The sequence below is a fragment of the Hydra vulgaris genome, chromosome 13 (assembly GCF_038396675.1).
Source record: "Hydra vulgaris chromosome 13, alternate assembly HydraT2T_AEP".
Lineage (NCBI taxonomy): Eukaryota > Metazoa > Cnidaria > Hydrozoa > Anthoathecata > Hydridae > Hydra > Hydra vulgaris.
Genome location: NC_088932.1, coordinates 12,562,335 through 12,585,210, shown reverse-complemented (window position 1 = coordinate 12,585,210; position 22,876 = coordinate 12,562,335). Strand labels below are relative to the sequence as shown.

Sequence of the window (22,876 nt, the reverse complement as noted above, 5' to 3'; positions counted from 1 at the left end):
GAACTTTGTGCTAGTTCCGACAATAATGATTTCACAAGTTCAATTTTTTCCTTAGGCTAGAAGGGCTTTATATCTTTTAGCGAATTTTATGAAACAGATTTACTGAATTTCCATGTTTTAATCTTGACAGCTTTATTTATGCGAAGCCTTTTGGTTAAACTTAAATAAGGAGTATCCATTTTATTATTACTGAGTTGTTGAAAGTAATAAATTTTCTTGTTTGTGAAAGCATTAAAAGTTTACTTGCTACTTTTTCACTAACTTTATGTAAATGTGAGTGGATGAAATGAGTGGATGTATAATCCATTTTAACGCCTGAAAATTTGTATGTTAAATACCATCTCCGTTTTGTTGGTACAGTACCAACAAAACGGATATGGTGTTATCATTCCATATCTCACCATATCCGTTTTGTTGGTACAGTACCAACAAAACGGATATGGTGTAATCATTCCTTATACATAAAATGCTATATTGAAATTGTTATATTGGTAAACGCTTTTGTTTCTTCAATTTATTTTTTCAGATTTCTTGTATTTCTCAGCAAGATTTAATAAAATGAAGGTTTTAAAATTGGGCAAATTTTAAAACCAAAATGGGGCATTAAGAATGCGTCTCTATTTACCTCTTTATACAATTTAAAATTGCATATTATAAAATAAAAATACTTTATTACAATTTGTGTTATTTTATAATATATTTGTTACAATATAAATATAAAATTTTGCCATGTGTAATTTATTTTAATAATGGTAATGTGAAAATAAAATTTTTAATAATAGATGTGTAAATAATGTGTAAACATATAGTTTAACAATCTGAAAGTAAAGTTCCCCAGGAATAACCTTGCATATTTTTAAGTGAAATAACTCTCTAAATAGATTAACTAATATATATATATATATAGAGAGAAGCGTGCAAAAGTAATCGGATAAAAGCATAACTGGAATGAATTTTTACTAAATTTAAACTATCTAATCTTAAAAGTTCATTTAATTTAAATATGCGCGTGCAAAAGTATTCGGACAGAAAAAAAAAACTTGAATTAAACTTTTTTTTAAACATTTTTAAATTTGAAAATGCTTTATTTTAAAGTAAATTGCTTTAGTACCGCGTTGGGAAGTCCTTAGCATTGATTACTGCTTGAGAGTGACAAGGCATTGAGTCCACCAGCTTCAAAGTCACAATAATTTTGATTTTTTCCCATTCTTTTTTCAGAGTATTCAATAAATCACGTTTACTTGTTGGTTTTCGACCTGAAATTTATCGATCAATGAGCTTACATAGACATTCAATAGAATTAAGGTCAGGACTTTGCTAAGGCTATTCGATTAATCGAATTTCTTTGGTTTTGAAAACGTTTTTCACAAGGGTTGAAGTGTGCTTTAGGTCATTGTCCTGCTGAAATATCCATTCTTGAGCCCTGAAAAATGTTCCACGAAAAATGCTGTCTTGGTAAAGGAAAAAACTAAAGAACTTTATAATGTATAATCTTGTGTTGACACAATCAAACATCTTTTGAGGTCTGCAAATCTATTTGGAAGACATCCTACAAAGAAACTTTTTATTTATATAAAGCACGCTTAAGATTTGCTAATGAACATATGAATTGGGAAAGAAAAAAGTGAATGAAAGTACTATTTAGTAATGAGATTAAGTTTATGCTATTTGGATCTAATAATATTTGATAAGTCCGTCAACACAAAGGCCATAAAAACGATCCTAAATACCAGCTACCAACAGTAAAGCACAGAGGTCGAAACGTTATGAACTGGGCTAACTTGAATAGAGATTGTATCGGTCCTACCCATTTGATTGATGGCAAAATGGACAAAAATATGTACTTTGTACATATTTTTGTATACTTAAAAATGTTATGCTACCACAAGTTAAAAACAAAATTCATTTATAAACAAACCAACAAGAATTACTCAAACAACAACTTCCTTAATTGATAACATTATAACCAATGATATTTTTAATAATTCGCTTAAAAAAGGCATTATTAAAAGTGACATATCTGATCGTTTCCCTATTTTCTTTTCAATAGATATTTATGCGAAAATTTTATATAATGAAAAAAAATCATTTAAAAAACGACTTTTTCATAATAAAAACCTAGAATCTTTTAAATATCAACTTTCTTTTGTTAATTGGGACATTATTAACTTTTCTGACGACATTAATTTAATATACAAATCTTTTTTTAAATTTTTTATGAAATTTATGACATCAATTTTCCCAAAGTAGAAAATAATTACAAACATAAAAAAATTAAATTGCCATGGATTACTAAAGGTATTCTAAAATCATCTAAATTTAAACAAAAACTTTATATTAAATATTTAAAATTAAAAACAACTGAGAGTAAGACCAATTATAAAAATTACGTAAGACTATTTGAACGCCTTAGGAAAAGTTCAAAATTGATATACTACACTAATTTACTTGAAAAATACAAATTAAAATCTAAACGCACTTGGCAACTAATAAACGAAATTACGGGTAACACTAAAAAAACATCGCAATCTTTGCCCTCAGTTATTAACGTAGATGATAATTTTATTCTTGATCAAAAAACAATTTCTTCCGAATTTAATAAATATTTTGTATCTGTAGGACAAAACCTAGCCAAAATAATTCCAAACCCTAAAAAATCATTTAAGGCAACATATGACCCTCTAAACTCGTATCTAAATTTTTTTGATTTGTCTTTTGAAGAGTTTGAAAGTGCTTATAAATTGTTAAAGTCAAATAAAGCGGTTGGTCCAGATGATGTCAATGGGAATGTTATTATAAACTGTTTTGATGTTTTAAAAGATATACTTTTCCAAATTTTTAAAAGTTCTATTAATCAGGGAGTTTTTCCTGATCATTTAAAAATAGCAAAAATTATTCATATATTCAAAGAAGGAGAAAAAACTAATGTTAAACACTATCGTCCAATTTCTATCCTCTCTGTTTTTTCTAAAATTTTATAAAGAATTTTGCACAACAGAATATACAATCACCTTTTATCAAACAAATCATTATATGGATTTAAAAAAAAAAATTCAACAGAGTATGCAACTATTCAGCTTACAATAAGTATATCAGACTCATTTAATAATTCTAAATTCACATTGGGAGTATTTATTGATTTAGCGAAAGCGTTTGATACCATTAATCATAAAATTCTTGCTAAAAAATTAAAATGTTGTGGTATAACAGGCAATGTTTTAAAATTGTTAAAAAGTTATTTAACTAATCGCAAAACAATTTGTTTACGCCGATGAAACATTATCATCAAATTTGTTAAATATTACATGTGGAGTTCCTCAAGGATCCATATTATGACCTCTTCTTTTCCTTATTTATATCAATGACTTATACAAAGCCTCGGATTTAATAACAATTATGTTTGCTGATGACACCAATTTATTTATGTCACACAAAAGCATTACTACTTTATTTAGTTGCTTGAACATCGAGTTAATCAAAATATCTGACTGGTTTAAGACTAACAAATTATCTCTTAACATTGATAAAACTAAATGGGTTCTTTTCCATTCTCTTATCAAAAAACATAAACTGCCAATTAACATGCCTCATCTTATTATTGACAATATACAAATTAAACAAGTAACATTAACCAACTTTCTAGGTGTTTGGATAGATGAAAATCTTACATGGAAAAGTCACATTAAAAACTTATCAAGCAAAATTTCAAAAAGTATAGGAGTATTGTACAAAGCAAGTAATGTTTTAAATAAACGTACTTTAGTACAATTATATCACTCATTTATTCATTGTCACATAAACTATGCAAACATTGCTTGGGGTAGTGCAAAGAAAATTAAACTTAAACCTCTTTATTGTCAGCAGAAGCATGTAGCACGTCTCATATATTTTACAGACTGTTATACTCATGCCAAGCCTCTATTATTTGAAATAATATTTTATATTAAATATTAAATATTAAATTTTAAATATTAAATTTTTATATTAAATATTTTATATTAAATATTAAATAATATTTTAAATAGTTTTTAATATATATGAGCTTAACATTTTTAATATTCTTTGTTTTATGTTTAAATGTAAAACCAATTCATTCCCTATTTCTTTCCATGATTTGTATTCGTCGAAAAATAAAAATAAATACATTTTGCGGAATGATAATTTTATTAATTTTATTAAGCAGCCCATTTTTCAAACAAATCTTTTTAAATTTTGTATTGATTATCGCGGACCATTCTTATGGAATAAAATAATTTAAAAAAATTTTACTAAGGACTTTATTCATCAAAGTAACTACTTTTCTTTTAAACGAAAGCTTAAAGAACTCATTTTTACAATCGAAGGTGTAACAATATAGTTTTGATATTATTTTTTTTTTAGTGATCTTCCTTTTTACCCCCTATTTAACTATTGATTTATAAAAGTTATATATGCATCATTAACAACTGTAATATATAATAATGTATCTTGTATTTGAAACGGAAAATTTTAAGTTTCTTACTTCGTTAACTTATTTTTTATCTTGTAAATATCTTATAAATTTTAACACGATCATTTCTTAGCGGTACTCGACGACAAGACCGTATGGTCTTCTATGAGTTCCCGCGTTCTTTTATTATTTAATAACGATTATTTTATATATATATACATATATATATATACATATATATATATATATATATATATATATATATATATATATATATATATATATATATATATATATATATATATATATATATATATATATATATATATATATATGTTTTTATTATTATATGTTTGTTTTTTAAATATTGTAACGAAATGCTTATTTATAATGTAATAAAAAGAACAACAACAAAAAAAAAAAAAAATGAAGTAAGGATGTTTCTATTGAATGTCTATGTAAGCTCATTGATCGATAAATTTCAGGTTGAAAACCAACAAGTAAACGTGATTTATTGAATACTCTGAAAAAAGAATGGGGAAATATCAAAATTATTGTGACTATGAAGCTGGTGGACTCAATGCCTTGTCACTCTCAAGCAGTAATCAATGCTAAGGACTTCCCAACGCGGTACTAAAGCAACTTACTTTAAAATAAAGCATTTTCAAATTTAAAAATGTTTAAAAAAAGTCTAATTCAAGTTTTTTTTTCTGTCCGAATACTTTTGCACGCGCATATTTAAATTAAATGAACTTTTAAGATTAGATAGTTTAAATTTAGTAAAAATTCATTTGTTTTTAGATTTGTAATCAATTTTTTGACATTTTATTGAAAATTTGAAAGAAATTGAACTTTTCATTCAAAAGTTATCTCCAGTTAAGCTCTTGTCTTGTCAAAAGTTATCTCCAGATAAGCTCTGGTTACTTTTGCACGCTACTGTATATACATACATACATATATATATAGTTATTTATATAATTGGATAATAGACCTTGGATGTGCAAACCTTGTATTATGCTACATATTTTGTATATGTATATAGACGTGTTATTGATCATCACAATTTCCTTATAAAAAATATAACTGTGTCTTTTTTTTATGCTTAACTGTTCAGACTGTTTGTTAAATCATATAAAGTCTCTATTTTATTGTTTGTGCACAATTAGTAGCATATAAATCAATATAAAAGATATATAACCGATGTTTTCAAAAGTACTCGACGTATACTACTAGCATCTAGTAAAATACTTTGCCATTTTTTACCAGTCTGGAATGAACTTTGATTTTATTATGTAATAATTGTCATTTTTATTAACTGGCCGGATAGTTATGTTAATAATATCATTTTTAAAGCCCGGCCGGACTATATTATAAATAGGCTAATATTAAAGACTAAAAACATTATTAGACTTCTTACAAGATACTAGACTTCTTATAAGTAAGATATAAGTTTTATATTTTATAATTTTCTAATGTATGTATCAATTCTTTTGGCTACAAAATAATAAAGTACGTTGCCTACTTTTTAACGTAGGACAACCACATGTTCATTATATACGTAGACAATTTTAAGGTCTCTAATTACTCTACAGAAGTTCCTTTGCAGTCTCTACTTTAGCACATAGCACAGCGGCTGTGAGAATCTCAGGCAGAAGTGCTGATTTGCTGATGCAGAGTCATTTAAAATATGTAAAAAACTTACACTTAGATTAAAAAAAGAATTTGATGGTGCAACTTGTCAGTTTGTGTATTAGCAGGCAGGTACAGATAAGGCTGACAGGAATTTAGCAATAGAAGTATCTTTATTTAATAAATGTCTTGTTCTATTAGATATATACTTTAACCACAAACCTTCATTGCCTATTTATTACAGACCCGTTTGGTTTAAATATATGAAAGAAACAAAGAAAGTGGTCTTAGCAGAATTGGAGTCAATTAAAAATGACATCGACTCATTCCTAGTTTTTTAAAAGGGATTTCTGGACGGAAAGTAGATCTATATCATATTATAGATATCACTGTGATTAATTGGAAAGTCATCATTTCCTTCGCTGCAACTACCACTCAATGTTGCAGTGATTGTGGCATCTCACCAAAATTCATGAATGATCTATCAATAGTTTAAAAAAAAAGAAGTGAAAAATGAGAATAGCATTTCAACACTTCATGCTGGAATAGGTTGTTTGAGTGTTTACAACATATTGCATACAACATTCCAATTCAGATATGAAAAGCAAGAGGTTTGGATAATAAAGCTTTAGTTGCCACCAGAAAGAAGGAAATACAATTTGCATTCCGAAATGAGATGGGTTTTGTAGAAGACCAGCCACGCTTAGGGGGTGCTGGTACATCAAATGATGAGAACACTGCGCTTCCTGTATTTTAGCAAGCTGAAAGATTTTGAGATTGGAGAGTTGTATACACAGTTATATAAATGGTATCCTTTTTCACAGACTTTACATAAAGTTCTGATTTATGGACATCTAGTAAAAGAACTTTTTGGCTTGCCTTTTGACATGATGTACGAGGAAGCTCAAGAAGCCTTAAATAAGTACTTTTAGAAATACAGGAAGTGCTTTACTAATGTGACAAAAAAAAAACTAATTAAGACGTGTTTCATTGCCATTCAGATTCTTTTTCTTGTTCTATACCTTAAAGCAAGCAGTTCAAAAATAGCTATTCTGCCTGCAAATGCAAATGCTCTGTTGAAAGAGCCCAGCATCCTGGGCTTTTTGTGACTTTTTAGTGACATCATTGTAATAATTTTTTTTGCAAATTAGGGTATGTGTATAGCAATAAATGTTTAATGACCTATTACATTACATTATTTGTCCATACATATAAAAAAAAAAACTTTAAAATATATTTTAAACCTATAATTATAGTTTTTAATCATTTTTTTATTTTATTTTGATTTGTTATGAGGCTCTAGCTAGATATTGCCATACTAAAAAACTTTAAATAATATTCTTGCTGCTAATTTTATTGCTTTTCTTTCAATTTTCTTAAAATCATGCAATAAAAATCAAAGTTTTTTCAAACTAAAATTTTTTTTGTGCATGTTTTGTTGTTAATATAATATAATACAACAAACCTTTTTAAAAAAAAAAATTATGCTAAAATTTTTTGAGGGGTTTTGGCTAGGAATTAATTCTTTTGATCTATTGTGCTGTGGTCAAAATTAGGTTCTTCACTTAAATGGTCATAACTTTGTCTAATCTTATCAAAATGGAAATTTCTTGGTGTCAAAAGATAAGTGTAAGAGTGAGCTGTAAATATATGTTAAACTCTAACCACCGGGCGTATCGGATGGGCAGAGAGGGCACCAAACCACCACCATACTCGTATAAAACTGAACACTTTTTCAGAAAAAGTCTTTTTTAAGACATTAGCAATATAAATATACGATAAAGATGTTAAAAATTTATACAAAACCACCAAAATATATGAGGTGCATGTTAGCAATAGAGGTGGGTGTGGTGGTGATGGTTTGATAAACCCTAGTATCAAAAATGATTTGAATTTATAAATATTTATATTTTTACTGAAATGAGTATACAATATAAAATTATATTAACCAAGATTTTACATAAACAAGTGGTGTTTATATTACTGGAGAGCCGTATGTGTCTCCCCCATCCCCACCCCCTTCCTACCAAACTCAAAAAAAAGCAAAAAAGATATAACAATGCAATTAATGAAATAATTCAAAATTTAAATAATAAAATTTAAAAGAATTTATAAAATTGAAAAAAAGAAATTCGTACCAGAAATCCACCAAATATGGGAGATGAATGTAAAACCCATAGTAGATATGTTGATGATATATTACACAATAATATCAAAAGCACTATAATATCAAAAAATGTTTCAATCTTGAAATATCTTATTAATAATTTAAAGTACAACAACCAAGAAGTATTTATTTTATGCATTTTTTTTACTTGGTGTATAATATTACTTACACTAAGATTTATAATATTATACGACCCGGACTTCAAGAAGATCGTAATAACTTTATCACGGAGCCCTTAACAATACTCTATTTTCTTCTACAATAAAAACATCTATATACTATATAAAACTTTTTTTAAATTAAAAAAAATCAAGAATATTTTTTGTTGAAAAAATGATTTTTTTTAACAGATTGCTTGAAAAAGGAATAGGTCAATTTAGATGAAAAAGCAAAACTTGGCCGTACTATTTCATTCCAGAGAAAAGATCTTCGATAAGATATATAAAATTGGTTTTGCTTATTATTGCAAAATAATTTGCTTTTTATTGTTTTTCTAAAACGCTATTATTACGTAGGTTATATTTTTTTGGGGGTTTAATATTGTAAAGATTTACAAAAACATCGGGGGACAGAAGTTTTTTACATTTGTTCATAAAACCCAAAACAGTAAATACATTTAGTTAATAAACATTTAAGGCATACATTTTTTTAAAAAGCGGTTTAGAGTTTAAACAACAAGTTTTATAATTCATTATTCGAGCTGCGTGTTTCTGATGTAGTTTTATGTGAATTTCCCAATATATTTGCATAATTGATATAAAATGGTGAATAAACGAGTAATATAATTGTGTTAATTGCTTTTTGTTTAAAATATCTCTAGATTTGTATAGAATTCCAATGTTTTTTGCAACTTGATTAGAGATATTATTGATGTGTGATTTCCAAGACAAATTTTTTTCAATAAAAACTCGTAAAAATGTTGTCACTTTTTCCCTTTTTAGGATGACATTGTCTATAAAAGATCAGGCTTATTTACAGGCTGTATCTGTTTTTTACAGTTTAGATGGAAAAGTATCCATTTTGTTTTTTCAATATTTAAAGATAGCCTATTTTTTTTGAACCAAAATGAAATTTTTTTAAGTTCTCTGTTCATATTATAAAAAGTATGTTTATATTTTCATGTGACTGAAACAAGTTTGTGTCGTCTGCAAAAATTAAAGTCTTTAAATTGGATGCTTTGTTAACATCATATATATATATATATATATATATATATATATATATATATATATATATATATATATATATATATATATATATATATATATATATATATATATATATATATATATATATATATATATATATATATATATATATATAATGAAAAGAAGTGGTCTAAGTATTGATCCTTGTGCGACACCATATAATATGTTCATTATACATAACATTCAAGTTTTTATGCAAAATATTATAATCGACCGTGTCAAAAGCTTTTGACAAGTCAATGAAAACACCAAGTGTAAACTTTTGGTTTTTAAAAGATTCGTTAATACAACGTGTAAATTGAAGAATAGCATGTTAGGTTGACTTGTTTTTTTAAAAACTGAACTGATTTTCATAAAGGAGTTTATCGGAAATAAGGTATGTGCACACTCTGTTATACATTATTCTTTCTCATATTTTTGAAAAAACTGGAAGAACAGAAATAGGTGTGTAATTTGTCATATTGGTTAAGTCTCGTGTTTAAAAAAAAAGAATTACTTTTGCAATTTTCAGAGAGTCTGGGAAAAAACCTTGTTTAATTAATGATATAAAGATTTTGTAAAGAATATCTCTCATGACGTCATAAGAGTCTATCACAATATTTACATTTATACCGTCAGGTCCTACTGATTTATTTCTTTTTAACGATTTAAAAGCTATGTCAAAATCTTCAAGCATTAGATTTGTAAAATGTAAGGAGTTTGACGTTTGAAGTTCATCTGTTAATTTATAATTTATCAATTTGATTTTGTTTGATAAATTTGCTCGTATAGTGGGAAAAAATTGTTAGATTCAGTCGCAATTTCATTAGTATCTTTAGTTATTTTATTTCCAACTTTTTTGCAAGTGGAAGAGAGATTGAAATACTTTTTGCTTTCCTGTCATTTCTTTAATTAATTCCCAGACAAGTTTTAAGTTATGTTTGTGCTGAACAAGCAATTTAAAATAATAACTTTTTTTAGCATTTTTGCGGAGATTTTCAGACAGATTTTTGTAGTTTTCGTAATTTTGTTTATGTTTTTCGGATTTTGTTTTTAAGTATTTATTATACAACTTTTGTTTTAGTTTTGACTTTATATTTTGTTTTACTTTTTTTTTTCTCTTGACTAGTTTTTTCTATTAGATAGTATTTCAAAAATTTTCCAAGATTTTCTGCTTGTCCAGTTGGAGGCCTATACCAACAGCTGATTAAAATGTTTTAAGAATTTTTGTTTATTAGTTCAATTATTAAGATTTCTTGATCCGTATCAGAATCACTCATATCGCTTTTAACTTTAAAGAAAATATTTTCTTTCTAATAAAAAGTACTCATCCTTCGCGATTATTATTTTTTCATTCTAAAAAAATTTCTTTAAAACCTGGGAGAAGGAATTATTAGAATTTGATTCAAAACCTATTTAGAACACTAAGTTTTGGTTACACAAATTATGTTAAAACGGGTCCATGTCAATTTAGTACGCGGGCAATTCAGTACGCGGGCAATTCAATACACGGACATTTCAGTAAGTGGGCAATTCAGTACATGGACATTTCAGGACATCCTTTTTTGTAATAGATTTTTCAATTAACAAAAAATTTTAGAGAAACCTATCATTTTTTATGTTGGGATAATTGCTAAAACCCATAAAAGTAGCAGACACATCTAGTGATATAAAAGTAGCAAGAACAAAATGTTTACAGTTATTAGATATCACCAAATTTTCCTAAATTTTTTATTTGCTGACATTGTAAGTCTCCAGATATCTGGTAACTGAAATATAACCTTGATGTCCTACCCATACATTCTGTTACACAGGCGCTCCAACATTTTCTTCCAGGGAGAAATTAGTGTGGGAAATAAAAGAAACTCCTCTCCCACACTTTTTTCCTCCGGAATAAAAGGTTGCCTTCCTTTACTGCGGAATAAAAGGTTGCCTTCCTTTACTGCTGCTCAGACAGAATTAAGCGGGGGAAATAAAAGAAATTTTTATCTCATACTCTTTTCTGTCTGAACAGAAGGATGTCTTCCTTTACTCCTGCTCAGTCAAAATTAAGCGTCGGAAAAGAAAGCATTTCCTCTCCCACACTCTTTTCTGCCTGAATAGCAGTAAGGGAAGGGGGTAAAAAATTTTTCTCCCTCACTACACCCCTCCCAGTTTTACAGGTAAGTGATTTTTTTCGCACATATCTTTCTTCTATACTCTTCCTTTTAGTACAGTGGGGAGATGACTTTGGTGAAACAGCCCACCTTCTGTTATAAAAGGAGGATTAAAATTTTAATCAGTCTCATTCTTCATAGATATTTTGACCTGTCAAGTCTATCTAATTAAGATCCACAGTTTAGAATTTAAATAAAAATGGCATTTTCATTTTCGAATTGAGAGAAGAACAAGGATGTTTTACAGCTTAATGGTCATGACTTCCTGTTCCACAGGTCACATACCACTGGTGACATTAAGGTATGGCGCTGTCAAAAGTACAAAACTTGTCCTTCAAGAATGTCCACATCTGGAAATCAGATTGTAAAGCCTCCAACTGAACACACTCATCCTGGTGACCCAATACAGTCAAAGGCTAGAGCTTTCATAGCAAACCTGAGACAGGAAGCTTCAACATCCCAGTCATCTACAAGGAATATGGTGGGGCAACATCTTCAGGGGCAGTCTAAGGATGTCCTTGCCAGACTACCGAAACGAACAGATATCGAGAGAAACGTTAGGCGGATCAGACAATATGCAAAAACCATTTTGCCTTCTCCAAAATCAATGAACTTTGATATTCTCCCAGAATTTAATGACATTGTTTCATATGATTTTGGAAGGGCAGATCCACAGCGAATTCTTGCTATTGGTAGCAATGATTTGCTTCACTTTCTTGAAGGTGACACTTGGTTTGGGGATGACACTTTTAAAGTGGTTCCAGAACTGTGGAACTTTTATTATCAGTCAGTGGTGGTAAAAAAAAATCAAACAAGGTTTTTACCAACCTTAATAAGTCGTTCAATCTTTCATATAGTGCTTGATAGAAGTTTGGTTTCAAAAGCTGTTTTAAACAAAAAAACGAATAAAATGTTATTAACAAAAAATAATGTTTGATTATTTTACTATTTTATTTTATATAGTTTTGTCTTGGCTTCTATTAAATGATAAATTCCAATAATAAAAATATTTAATTATCATTTTTAACAATAGACACCACGTGAAGGTAAGCCAGAGCCGTCTATCAAAAAGTCACAGCACTTGCAGTGAGTTTTTCCAAGTCACAGCACTTACGATGAGTTTTTGAAATTTTTGGGGAGTCAAATTAACAAAATTGAAACTCTCCAGAAACGTCATCTGCAGCAAATTGCATCTTTTATACAATAGTCAGCAGCCTTAATATCAGTTTCATCATCTTTAAATTAATTCATTTTTTTGTTTATTTACAAAGCAATGTAAACATTTTTATATACAATGTATACTGCTCTCTAATAAAAACTATATAACTATTGTGGTATTGAAGAGATAAAATATCTAACTGATGTTGTTGGCTGTCTCAACCATTGGAATACTTTGTTAGTAGTGGGCTTTAACTACAATTCTATATATTATCACTGAAAGTAAAGTGTGTTGGACATGTGCAGTTTTTTTCTAATTTGATTGAATTCAACGATGAATGTAAATAACTGAAACTTAATAATGGATCTCAACAATGACTTAATTACACAACCTTTTGTTAATATTATAAACTAACATGATTCTGAACATTTTAAGTTATCTAAATTTTTGAGAAATCAATTTTTAAATACACATGTTTCAAAAATATGCTTAAACTGACAAAAAAATGCTTGACTAGCACGTTTAAAATAATAAATGTTACAACTTTTTTCAGAATTGAGTACTATATAAAGTACAGCTTCTATAATTCGAATTTTATAGGTGAAAATAAAAGTTTCAGTAGAAGGATTTTTTAATTATAGAAAGTTGGTTTATTTATTTTTACATATTTTAAATGAGATTGTCTTGAAATGTGTGTAAAAATATTGTTTTTTTTTATAGAAACTATAAATTGTTTTATCCTTATCAGTAAAACTATGCCAAGCATATGTTTTGTCAACGGTTGCTCAAGTCTACTTGAGACCGTGAGGGTGATAAGATGTCTTTCCATAGCTTTCCCGCTATTATTAAGCATTAGGGTAGTAAAACGATTAAGTTGCCATCTAGACGCTGCAATTGGATTGCAGCAGTTAATAGGCAAAAAGATCCAACCAAATCCTCGAAAGTATGCTCTGCTTACTTTAATTCTAATGATGTCATACCTGAACAATGAATGATATATATATATATATATATATATATATATATATATATATATATATATATATATATATATATATATATATATATATATATATATATATATATATATATAATTTTAAACTAATGTAGCAGGACTTTTAAGTACTTTTGGACAGCAACTTTTTTGTACCTTTTTTTTTAGTTCAGTTTATATGGAACATAAGGAACAAAATAAATATCTTTGTGATATTGATATTCCTAATTAATTTTCTTGTATGCTTCAACAATACATATATTTAGGCTCATCCATAAATAAATTATTTGTAGGCATACAATATACAAATAAATTATTTGTAGGCATATAAAATGAAAGCAAAAAAAAAAGTCACAAAAACTCAAATTCTTTTTCGAATGGAAGAATCATCTTCTTCAGCTGACTTTAATCAGCTAACCCTTTCTTGACTGCTTTTAGGATTTTCCGTCATTTTGAGCTTTGAGTAAAAACTTTGCTTGAGCTGTTTTCGTTTACATCAAAAATAGTTTAAGATGCATCACTGGATTCAATGAAATAAGACAAAACTGCACAAGCTCTAACTTCAATATTTTAAATTAATCCATGTAGTAAAATGAAAAACACGGGTAAACATACTGAATTGTTAACATACATGTAAAGTAAACTTTGCTTACTAATCCATGAAGAAAAACAAATTTTTTTAAGTGATAATCAATATTTTTATCTGCATTCCACAATTTTACTCAATTCGCAGTTTTCTGACACCTGAATACTAATTTATTACTGTTTTACAACTCTATTCAAAGATGAATGATGAATGAATGATGAATGGCTTTTTTTTCGAATTTTTTCAATTCTTTAAGCAGCACAAGCCATAAATAATATTGTAACAACTTCATATGCTTTATAGAAGTGTTTATTTGGTGGCATGAGATACATACAACATACCTGTACTAATAACACATAAAAGTCCTTTAAATTTTACAGTTTATTTTGTAAACTTTTCGATTTGGTTCGTATCTTTTACTTCTTACATTTCTTAAAGCCAATAAAGACCTTCATATCAAACTTTCATGAATTGCGTATACTTTTCTTGATCGCAGGGTTCAATGTAAAGAGAAGCTACTTTGAGCATGAGTAAATTTGTTTTTGTTGTATACTAGTCTTGAAGCGTGTTTTTGACGTAAGTAAAGTGGTTGTAATTTAGATTTGCGGGTACTGCCCCATGCTATATTGGCATACATGAGATAGCTATGTATGAATGAGAAGTAGATAAATTTGAGACTTTTTTGTGACAAAAATGGTCTTGCCTTGTAAAGTAAACCTATGTTTTTTGATATTTTTATGTTATGTAGTTTATGTGTGTGGTTTCCAGCAGATGTGTTGATCAATTAGAACTCCTAAAAACTTTGTATTCAGAGCTCTTTTGATGGATATATTTTCTATATTAATTGTTGGTAGGTTCAGGGGTATTTTTTTAATTTATTGATTAGAGTGAAATGGCATATACTTAGTTTTTTCTATATTGAGTGACAGTTTATTTGATTTAATATGTTAACTTTTTTTAGTTTAGCATTTGTTTTTTCATAGAGGTCTTCGATTGTCTTTGACGAGTAAAATAAGTTTGTATCGTCGGCAAACATTATAGTTTTAAAGGTATTAGAAGCGTTTGGAAGATCGCTTATATAAATAAGAAACAAAAGAGGAACAAGAATGGAATCTTGGGGTACACCATATTTTGTTTTAGTAAATTTGAGTTGCTTTTTCTATCTATAATAACACACTGTTGTCTGTTATCAAGGTAGTTTTTAAACCAATTTAAAGCTTGATTTTTTATACCATAACTTTTCATTTTTGTTAGTAAAATCTCATGGTTGACTGTGTCAAATGCCTTTGACAAATCAATAAAGATCCCTAATGTGAATTTTTTTTTTTTAAATGATCTACTTATCCTATTTGAGAGGTCAAGGATTGCATGCTCATTTGAGTGTAGCTTTTGAAAACCATATTGACCTTTATTAATAATTTTGTTGGTTTTTAAATATTCATTTAATTTATTGTAGATTATTCCTTCTAGGAGTTTTGAGAATACCGAAAGGATAGAGATTGGTCTATAATTGTTTAAAGAATTGGTTTCTCCTGATTTATAGATTTGTATAATTTTAGAGATTTTTAGTTTATCAGGTACAATACCTGTTGAAATTGATGAATTAAATATTTGGTAAATTGGATTACGTATCTCCACAAAAACATCTGAGACTACTTTTCAAGAGATCTCATCAATTCCTGGGGACTTAATTTAAAGTGATTTAATAGCTATTTCAAGTTTGTCTTGATTTATTTCATTGAAATTTAAAGAACAGTGTGAGCCTGTTAAGTAATTTTTAAATGTATTATTTGGGCATTGAATTTTCGATGCAAGATCAGCACCAATGTTGGCAAAGTATTTATTAAATTCATTGGAAATGTCTCGCTTGTTGTTTGATTCACTTTCATTAACTATTACTTTAGAAGGCATTTTGTTAACATTAAATTTACTGTTACCAATAATTTCCTTCATAATGTCCCATGTCTTTTTTAGGTCACTATTAAATTTTTTGATTTGATTAGAATAGTATAAAATTTTGTGTTTATTTTTTATTTTTTTAAATAGGTTTTTTTATTGCTTGTAAAGGGAAAGGTTTGCTTCGCTTCTATTTTTTAAGTATTTTAGGTATAGCTTTTGCTTTTGTTTTGAGGATTTTCTTATTTCTTTTGTTATCCATGAACAATTTAAATATTTTGATTTTATTTCTTTTTGTTGAATTGGAAACTTTTATTATATTGTAGGGTAAATAAATTTATAAAGTTAATATACGCAGAGTTTGTGTTCCTTTGATCACATTCTTGGTAGACAGTTTGCCAATTTGTTGCCGATAGCAAGTCCTTAAATTTTTGAGTAGACATTTCGTCGATAATTCTTTTATAAAATAAGATTTTTGAACAATCATATTTTGTGAAGTTTTGTGACAGAGAGAAGTATATTGGAAAGTGATCTGAATTATTTGTTCTAATTTTTGAAATAAAAAAAGTTGTTCGATACAATCTTTAAGGGCTACTGAGCTGAAATAACTCTTTTGTCCTCTTTTATATTATTACCCCGTCTAGTTGGAAGTTCAAATTCCATTTTGAAACTTTCAAAAGGCAAAAATTCTGCAGGTATAGTTTTAATTATACATATTTATCTTAAAATCTTTCAGTTTACTGTTACTAATCCAAAATCTGAATCGCAGGGAATGTAACTGTGACATATAATAGAAAAATTTATTATTAATTCTATCTAGGCCACAAAAAAGCGCGCGTGGCTTTTGTTCTAACCCATAGTTATTACCAAAAACGTTAAATTTTTTCGCTCTTGGATTAACAAAAATCTGTAAATAATCATATATAAAACTGCAAACCTCATTCGGGCTTTTATGCCCATCAAACTTTAAACGGTCTTATTACAGAGCGGTGTTCTGTTATAAGACCGTTAGGACTTCATGGGGCACTTAAAATATAATTAAAAAAAATATAATTAAAAAAAAAAAGAGTCGATAGATATGCCAGCATTTGAATTATCTGTAGAGCAAATCTTTATAACCATTTAAAGAGAGTTATAAAATTTTTTTGCTCGACGTTTGTGCAAAAGTAATTCGGCTAGAGCTGCTCTTTTAGCATTTTAAGAGCTTAGTAAGAGAACTGCTTTTCATTTTTGAAGTAAGTTCTTTACAGTGACCACAGCAGTCTTTTGTTCACAACAGTTCACAATATTTTCACCTGGAGAATTAATTTGTTTAAATATGAGCGAGAAATTTCTTTTTTGGTCTCAGCATGCGCTTTTAAATGAAAATTTTCATTTAAAAAAAAAGTATGACATGTCCCTTTTTTCAAGTTAGCGGTTTATATCGATAACTACATTTTGTAGCTTTGACGTTAGCTACTTCATAACGGCAGTTCTACTGCTACTATAGCCACTTATTGCTATAGCAGTTTGTAATCACATATCGAGAGTTTTTAGTTAGTAATTTCAAGCAATATTTTGTTTGATACATATCGAGGCTTCGTTGCTTATTAAAACACAACTAGCCAGCAAACATTCTATTGCGCAAATTCGGTAAACCTATATTAGCATTTTAGGCAGTGCAGTTTTAGTTCCTGTTTATTTTAGCTCATTAGTTACTTAGTGGACCATTTATAGCAGCAGCCAAAAGTGGCTAGCTGATGACTAGCTACTATATCGCATGTTGGAAAATTATCATTTGACCACTTATGGCGGATGCTACTATTAGTCTGCTAAGTAACTGATATTTAAAACTCTAATGATCCGCTCAAAATCCCGAAACTGGTCCACCGCAAATCCACTTCAAAAATGTTTGCTGGGTATGAATTTATAGGTGTTGATGTTTCTAGCTAAAAAGCTGTGGTGTGTATACACTACAGCTTTTTAGCTATCGCTATTATTGTTATACTATTGTAGCTTCCATATAATAAAGAAAAGTCTGTATTTATTCGATTGCTGCGTACAGAGGCAATTTTAGGGGAAGAGGATTGTGTGTGTGGGAAGGGTTTTCCACCCCTAAAGAAGGTAATTTTCAAGTTTTTTTTTTCTTTCTCTTTTTAAGAAGGAGTGAGTAGGTACCTTTTATGAAATAGGCGCCGCCCCCCTCCTCCGCCTGATTTTATTTGTAGAATTGCCTCTTGATACGTATCGCAACTTTATACCTATCAATTTGGCTACTTATTATTTTATATTTATTTTTTGTTTCTTATATTTGTTATATTTATTTCTTATACTTGTAGGATTTTAGTTTTGATTGTTGTAGTTTTGAGAACTCTCGAAGTTACTATTGATTTTGATACACTTTTCAGTTCAAACCCAAGGTAATTTTTCCTATTTATCTTACTAAATTAGGATTAATTAAAAAGTTTTTAATTTTCCGTCGTTTTTATGGGTTATGTCTCTTTTTTTTTTTTTTTTTTTTTTCGTTCTTTATTACAATATTTAAAAAAATATTTACAAATATATCAATAAGAAAAATTGACATGCAAAGAAATCGTTAAAAAAAAAAAAAAAGAATAAAGATAAAGAACGCGGATACTCAAAGAAGACCATACAGGTCTTGTCACCGAAAACCGCTGTAGAAGAACTTTGAACTTAATTTAGATTTTAGAAAAAACAAAAATAAATAAATACAAATTTTAAACATTTCTTTAGTTATGGTCTTTATGGCTTGAATTAAAATACTAATTCTTCTAAACCGCATGACTCAAGCGAAAACAGTAATATCATAATATTCTTGATAAACAAATACGTCTCGCATCTTACTCGCATCTATACGATCACTGATTCTTGTTACTCAAATGTATCTTACAATTACACTAATCTTAATTGTTAATTAATTAATAAATAAACAAAAATAATAAGAATATGATTGCACTAGGTACATCCAAATGCACTTTAAGGTTGTCCAAAAGATTGTGTAGAAGAATTTATTAAATATTGGTGCGTTTACGTTGATTCTTCTACCGACAAAAATGCTAAACCACTGTCAAAGGATGGTACTTCCAAAAGTATCATACATACAATATTTGCAGATTCATCCATTCACATACATTAATTTATTTTTTTTTTCAATCTTTTGTTTTCTTTGTTTTTATCTTTTTATATATTTTTCTTATTACAAAATTAAGTTCAATATTAAAAGTATATACCGTTTGTAATACAAATTATTTACAAATGTTACGAATTAAAATTAAAAGTAAACAAGTAAATGATAAATGACTACTGTACAAATAATGTCAGTGCAACTTTTAACAAAATTCAAATAATGGTGTTTTAATATAGTTACTCACAAACTTTAAATCAATATTGTATAAAAGTAAAATATAAATGAGTGATGACAAAACTGAGTATAATTAAAAGTATATAAATATATTTTCAATTGACAAAATTACTTTTTTTAGTTTTCTTTTGAACATATAATAATTCCATTCATGAGAAAAATCAAAATTTTTTAAAATTATTTGGTTCCATAAAAAACCTCCACGAAAAGAAATGCAAAACTTACCAAAGTTTGAAATTTTGGTTGTTTAATAAAATTATCATTTCTTAAAGAGTATTTATTTTTTTTCTTTTAAAGAATATAAATCAAAAACGGAAGCTGGAGATGAGTTGGTTTTACATTTAAACATAAAACAAAGAACATTATAAACATTTACTTGATATATATTAAAAACATTCATGTTAAATAAGAGTGGCCTTGAGTGAGTAAACAATTTTTAAAATTTATAAGACGTGCAATATGCTTCTGCTGACAATAAAGTGGCTTTAATTTACTTTTATGGGTACTACCCCATGCAATATTAGCATAATTAATATGACAGTGTATAAAAGAGTAATATAGTTGAGTTAATGAATGTTTGTTTAAAACGCTTCTTGCTTTATATAAAACTCCAATGCTTTTTGCAATTTTGTTGCATAAATGTCCAATGTGATTCTTCCATGATAGATTTTCATTTACAATGATACCTAGAAAATTTGTGAAAATTACTATTTTTATTTGAATATTATCAATATGAAGAAGAGGCTTATTACTTGGAAGTAAATGTTTTTTAAATCGTGGGTGAAAGAAAATCCATTTAGTTTTATCAATGTTGAGTGAAAGTTTATTTGACTTAAACCAGTCAGATATTTTTGTTAGTTCAATGTTCATATCATAAAAAAGTTTATTGATGTTATTATTAGATAGGAATAGGTTTGTATCGTCACCAAACATTATAGTTGTTAATTTTGAGACTTCATGGAGATTGTTAACATAAATTAGAAATAATAAGGGCCCTAGTATAGATCCCTGTGGAACTCCACAGGTTATATTTAGATAATCTATATTTAGATATTCTTGTGAAGAAGATCCGTCAACATAGACAAATTGTTTGCGATGTTTTAAATAGCTTTTTAGTAGTTTTAAAGCATTACCGGTGATACCATAATGTTCAAGTTTTTTAAACAGTATTTCATGGTCAATAGTGTTGAAAGCCTTAGATAGGTCTATAAAGACGCCTAAAGTAAACTCTTACTTTTCGAATGAATCAGTTATACTACGAGTAAGATGAATTATTCCATGTTCAGTAGAGTTATTTCTTTTAAAACCTTATTGATTTATGTAAAGTATATTATTAACAGCAAGATGATTAGATATATGGCTGAACAAAATTCTTTCTAAAATTTTTGAAAAACAGAGAGGATAGATATTTGTCGATAATTACTGATATTTGATGGTTCACCTCCTTTAAATATAGACGTTATTTTAGCTATTTTCAATTGATCGGGGAAAATTCCTTGATTTATAGAACATTTAAAAACTTTAAAAAGAATATGTTTTATGGTATCGTTTGAATCTATGACTATATTACAATTTATATCATCAGAACCAACTGCTTTATTAGTTTTAAGCATTTTTACAGCACTTTCAAATTCTGAAGAAGATATTTTAAATTTATCTAAACTTGAGATTAATGGAAACACGTAATCATTTATTGGATTAATCATATTTGGAATATTTTTAGCTAAATTAGGGCCAACAGACATTAAATATTTATTTAATTCTCTTTCTATTTGTTTGGGTTCATATAAAAACACGCCATCAAGTTTTATAGTGTTAGGCACAGAGCATAATTTTAATTTACTATTTCCAGTAATTTGACTTATAATTTGCCATGTGCATTTTGAATTATGCTTATATTTTTCTAGTAAATCATAGTAATATCTTTTTTTAAATTTTTATCTTTGACTTTCAAACATTTTAGCATAATTTTTATAAATAATTTTATTTTCTGGTGTTGGTTTCTTTAAGTACTTTATATACAGATTTTGCTTTATTTTTGAGGATTTCCTAAGATCTTTATTGACCCATGGTGACTTTAAACTTTTATTGGTTATAATAAATTCACGTTTTGGAAAATTTACATCATATATTTCATAGAAAGTTTGAAAGAATGTATTGTATACTTCATTAGCTTCAAATAAACTGTTTATATGATTCCAATTTATTAAAGATAATTGATCCTTAAACGATGCTAGATTTGCATCGGAGAAAAGCCGTTTGATAATGACTTTTTTAATGTTGTTGTATTAATTTGTTGCCAATAATAATAGAGAAAAAAATGGGGAAGAGGTCGAAAACGTCACTTTTTATTATACCTTTTTTAAGAGTTTCATTAAAGATATCGGTTGTTATAATGTTGTCAATTAAGGTAGCTGAAGTTGAGGTTACTCTAGTAAGTTTGTTAATTAGTGGAACTGCTCCATGTTCGAATAAGTCATCGTAAAACTTTTTAATGCCGTTATTAACGTGATATTCAAAACAATTTAAATTTACGTCACCAATTATATAATTTAGTTTCTTTTCCTTAAAACTATTTTTTTTTAAATATCATTACACAAAAATGCATTAAAACTTTCAATATGGCTAGATGGTGGGCGATAACAGCAGCTTTTAAGTATGTTTTTAGAACTATTGGTTAAAAGTTCAAATGTTAAAATTTCTTTATTGTCATCAGAAATACTCATCTCAGGCCTAATAAAAAACCTCAAATTTTCCGTTATATAAAAAAATACACCACCTCCGCGTTTATTTGTTTTACGCGCTAGTGGGATCAGAGTTGTTACGACATAATATGTCTGGCAGATCTGTCGACATATTTTCAGACATATTTTCTGCCGACATAAAATATGTCCCACATATTTTCGAATTTTATGTCTGAATTATTTTCTGCTGACATAAAATATGTCAGACATATTTTCCATTGACATATTTTGACATATTTTTATGTCTGAATTATTTTCTGCTGACATAAAATATGTCAGACATATTTTCTATTGACATATTTTGACATAATGTTATGTCTGAATTATTTTCTGGTGACATAAATTATGTAAGACATATTTTCTGTCGACATATTTTGACATAATTTAATGTCTGAATTATTCTCTGCTGACATAAAATATGTAAGATATATTTTATACGGACATATTTTGACATAATTTTATATCTGAATTACTTGCTGTTTGATATTCTTGAAGAAAAAATCAATATATCAAATTTATTGCGCATTTCAACTTAGTTAACAGAGTTAAGTAAAAATAGTTTAACAAA

The 22,876-nt window shown here is 27.8% G+C and overlaps 1 protein-coding gene across 1 annotated transcript in view; it reads left to right on the top strand.

Annotated features, from left to right (window-relative positions):
• Positions 1–22,876, top strand: part of LOC105844059 (galactose-3-O-sulfotransferase 4) — a 67,922-nt gene that overhangs the window by 5,938 nt on the left and 39,108 nt on the right. Inside the window, exon 2 of the mRNA XM_065815224.1 lies at positions 18,522–18,602. Coding sequence (XP_065671296.1) covers positions 18,522–18,602 — 81 coding nt within the window. The remainder of the gene's footprint in view (positions 1–18,521; positions 18,603–22,876) is intronic.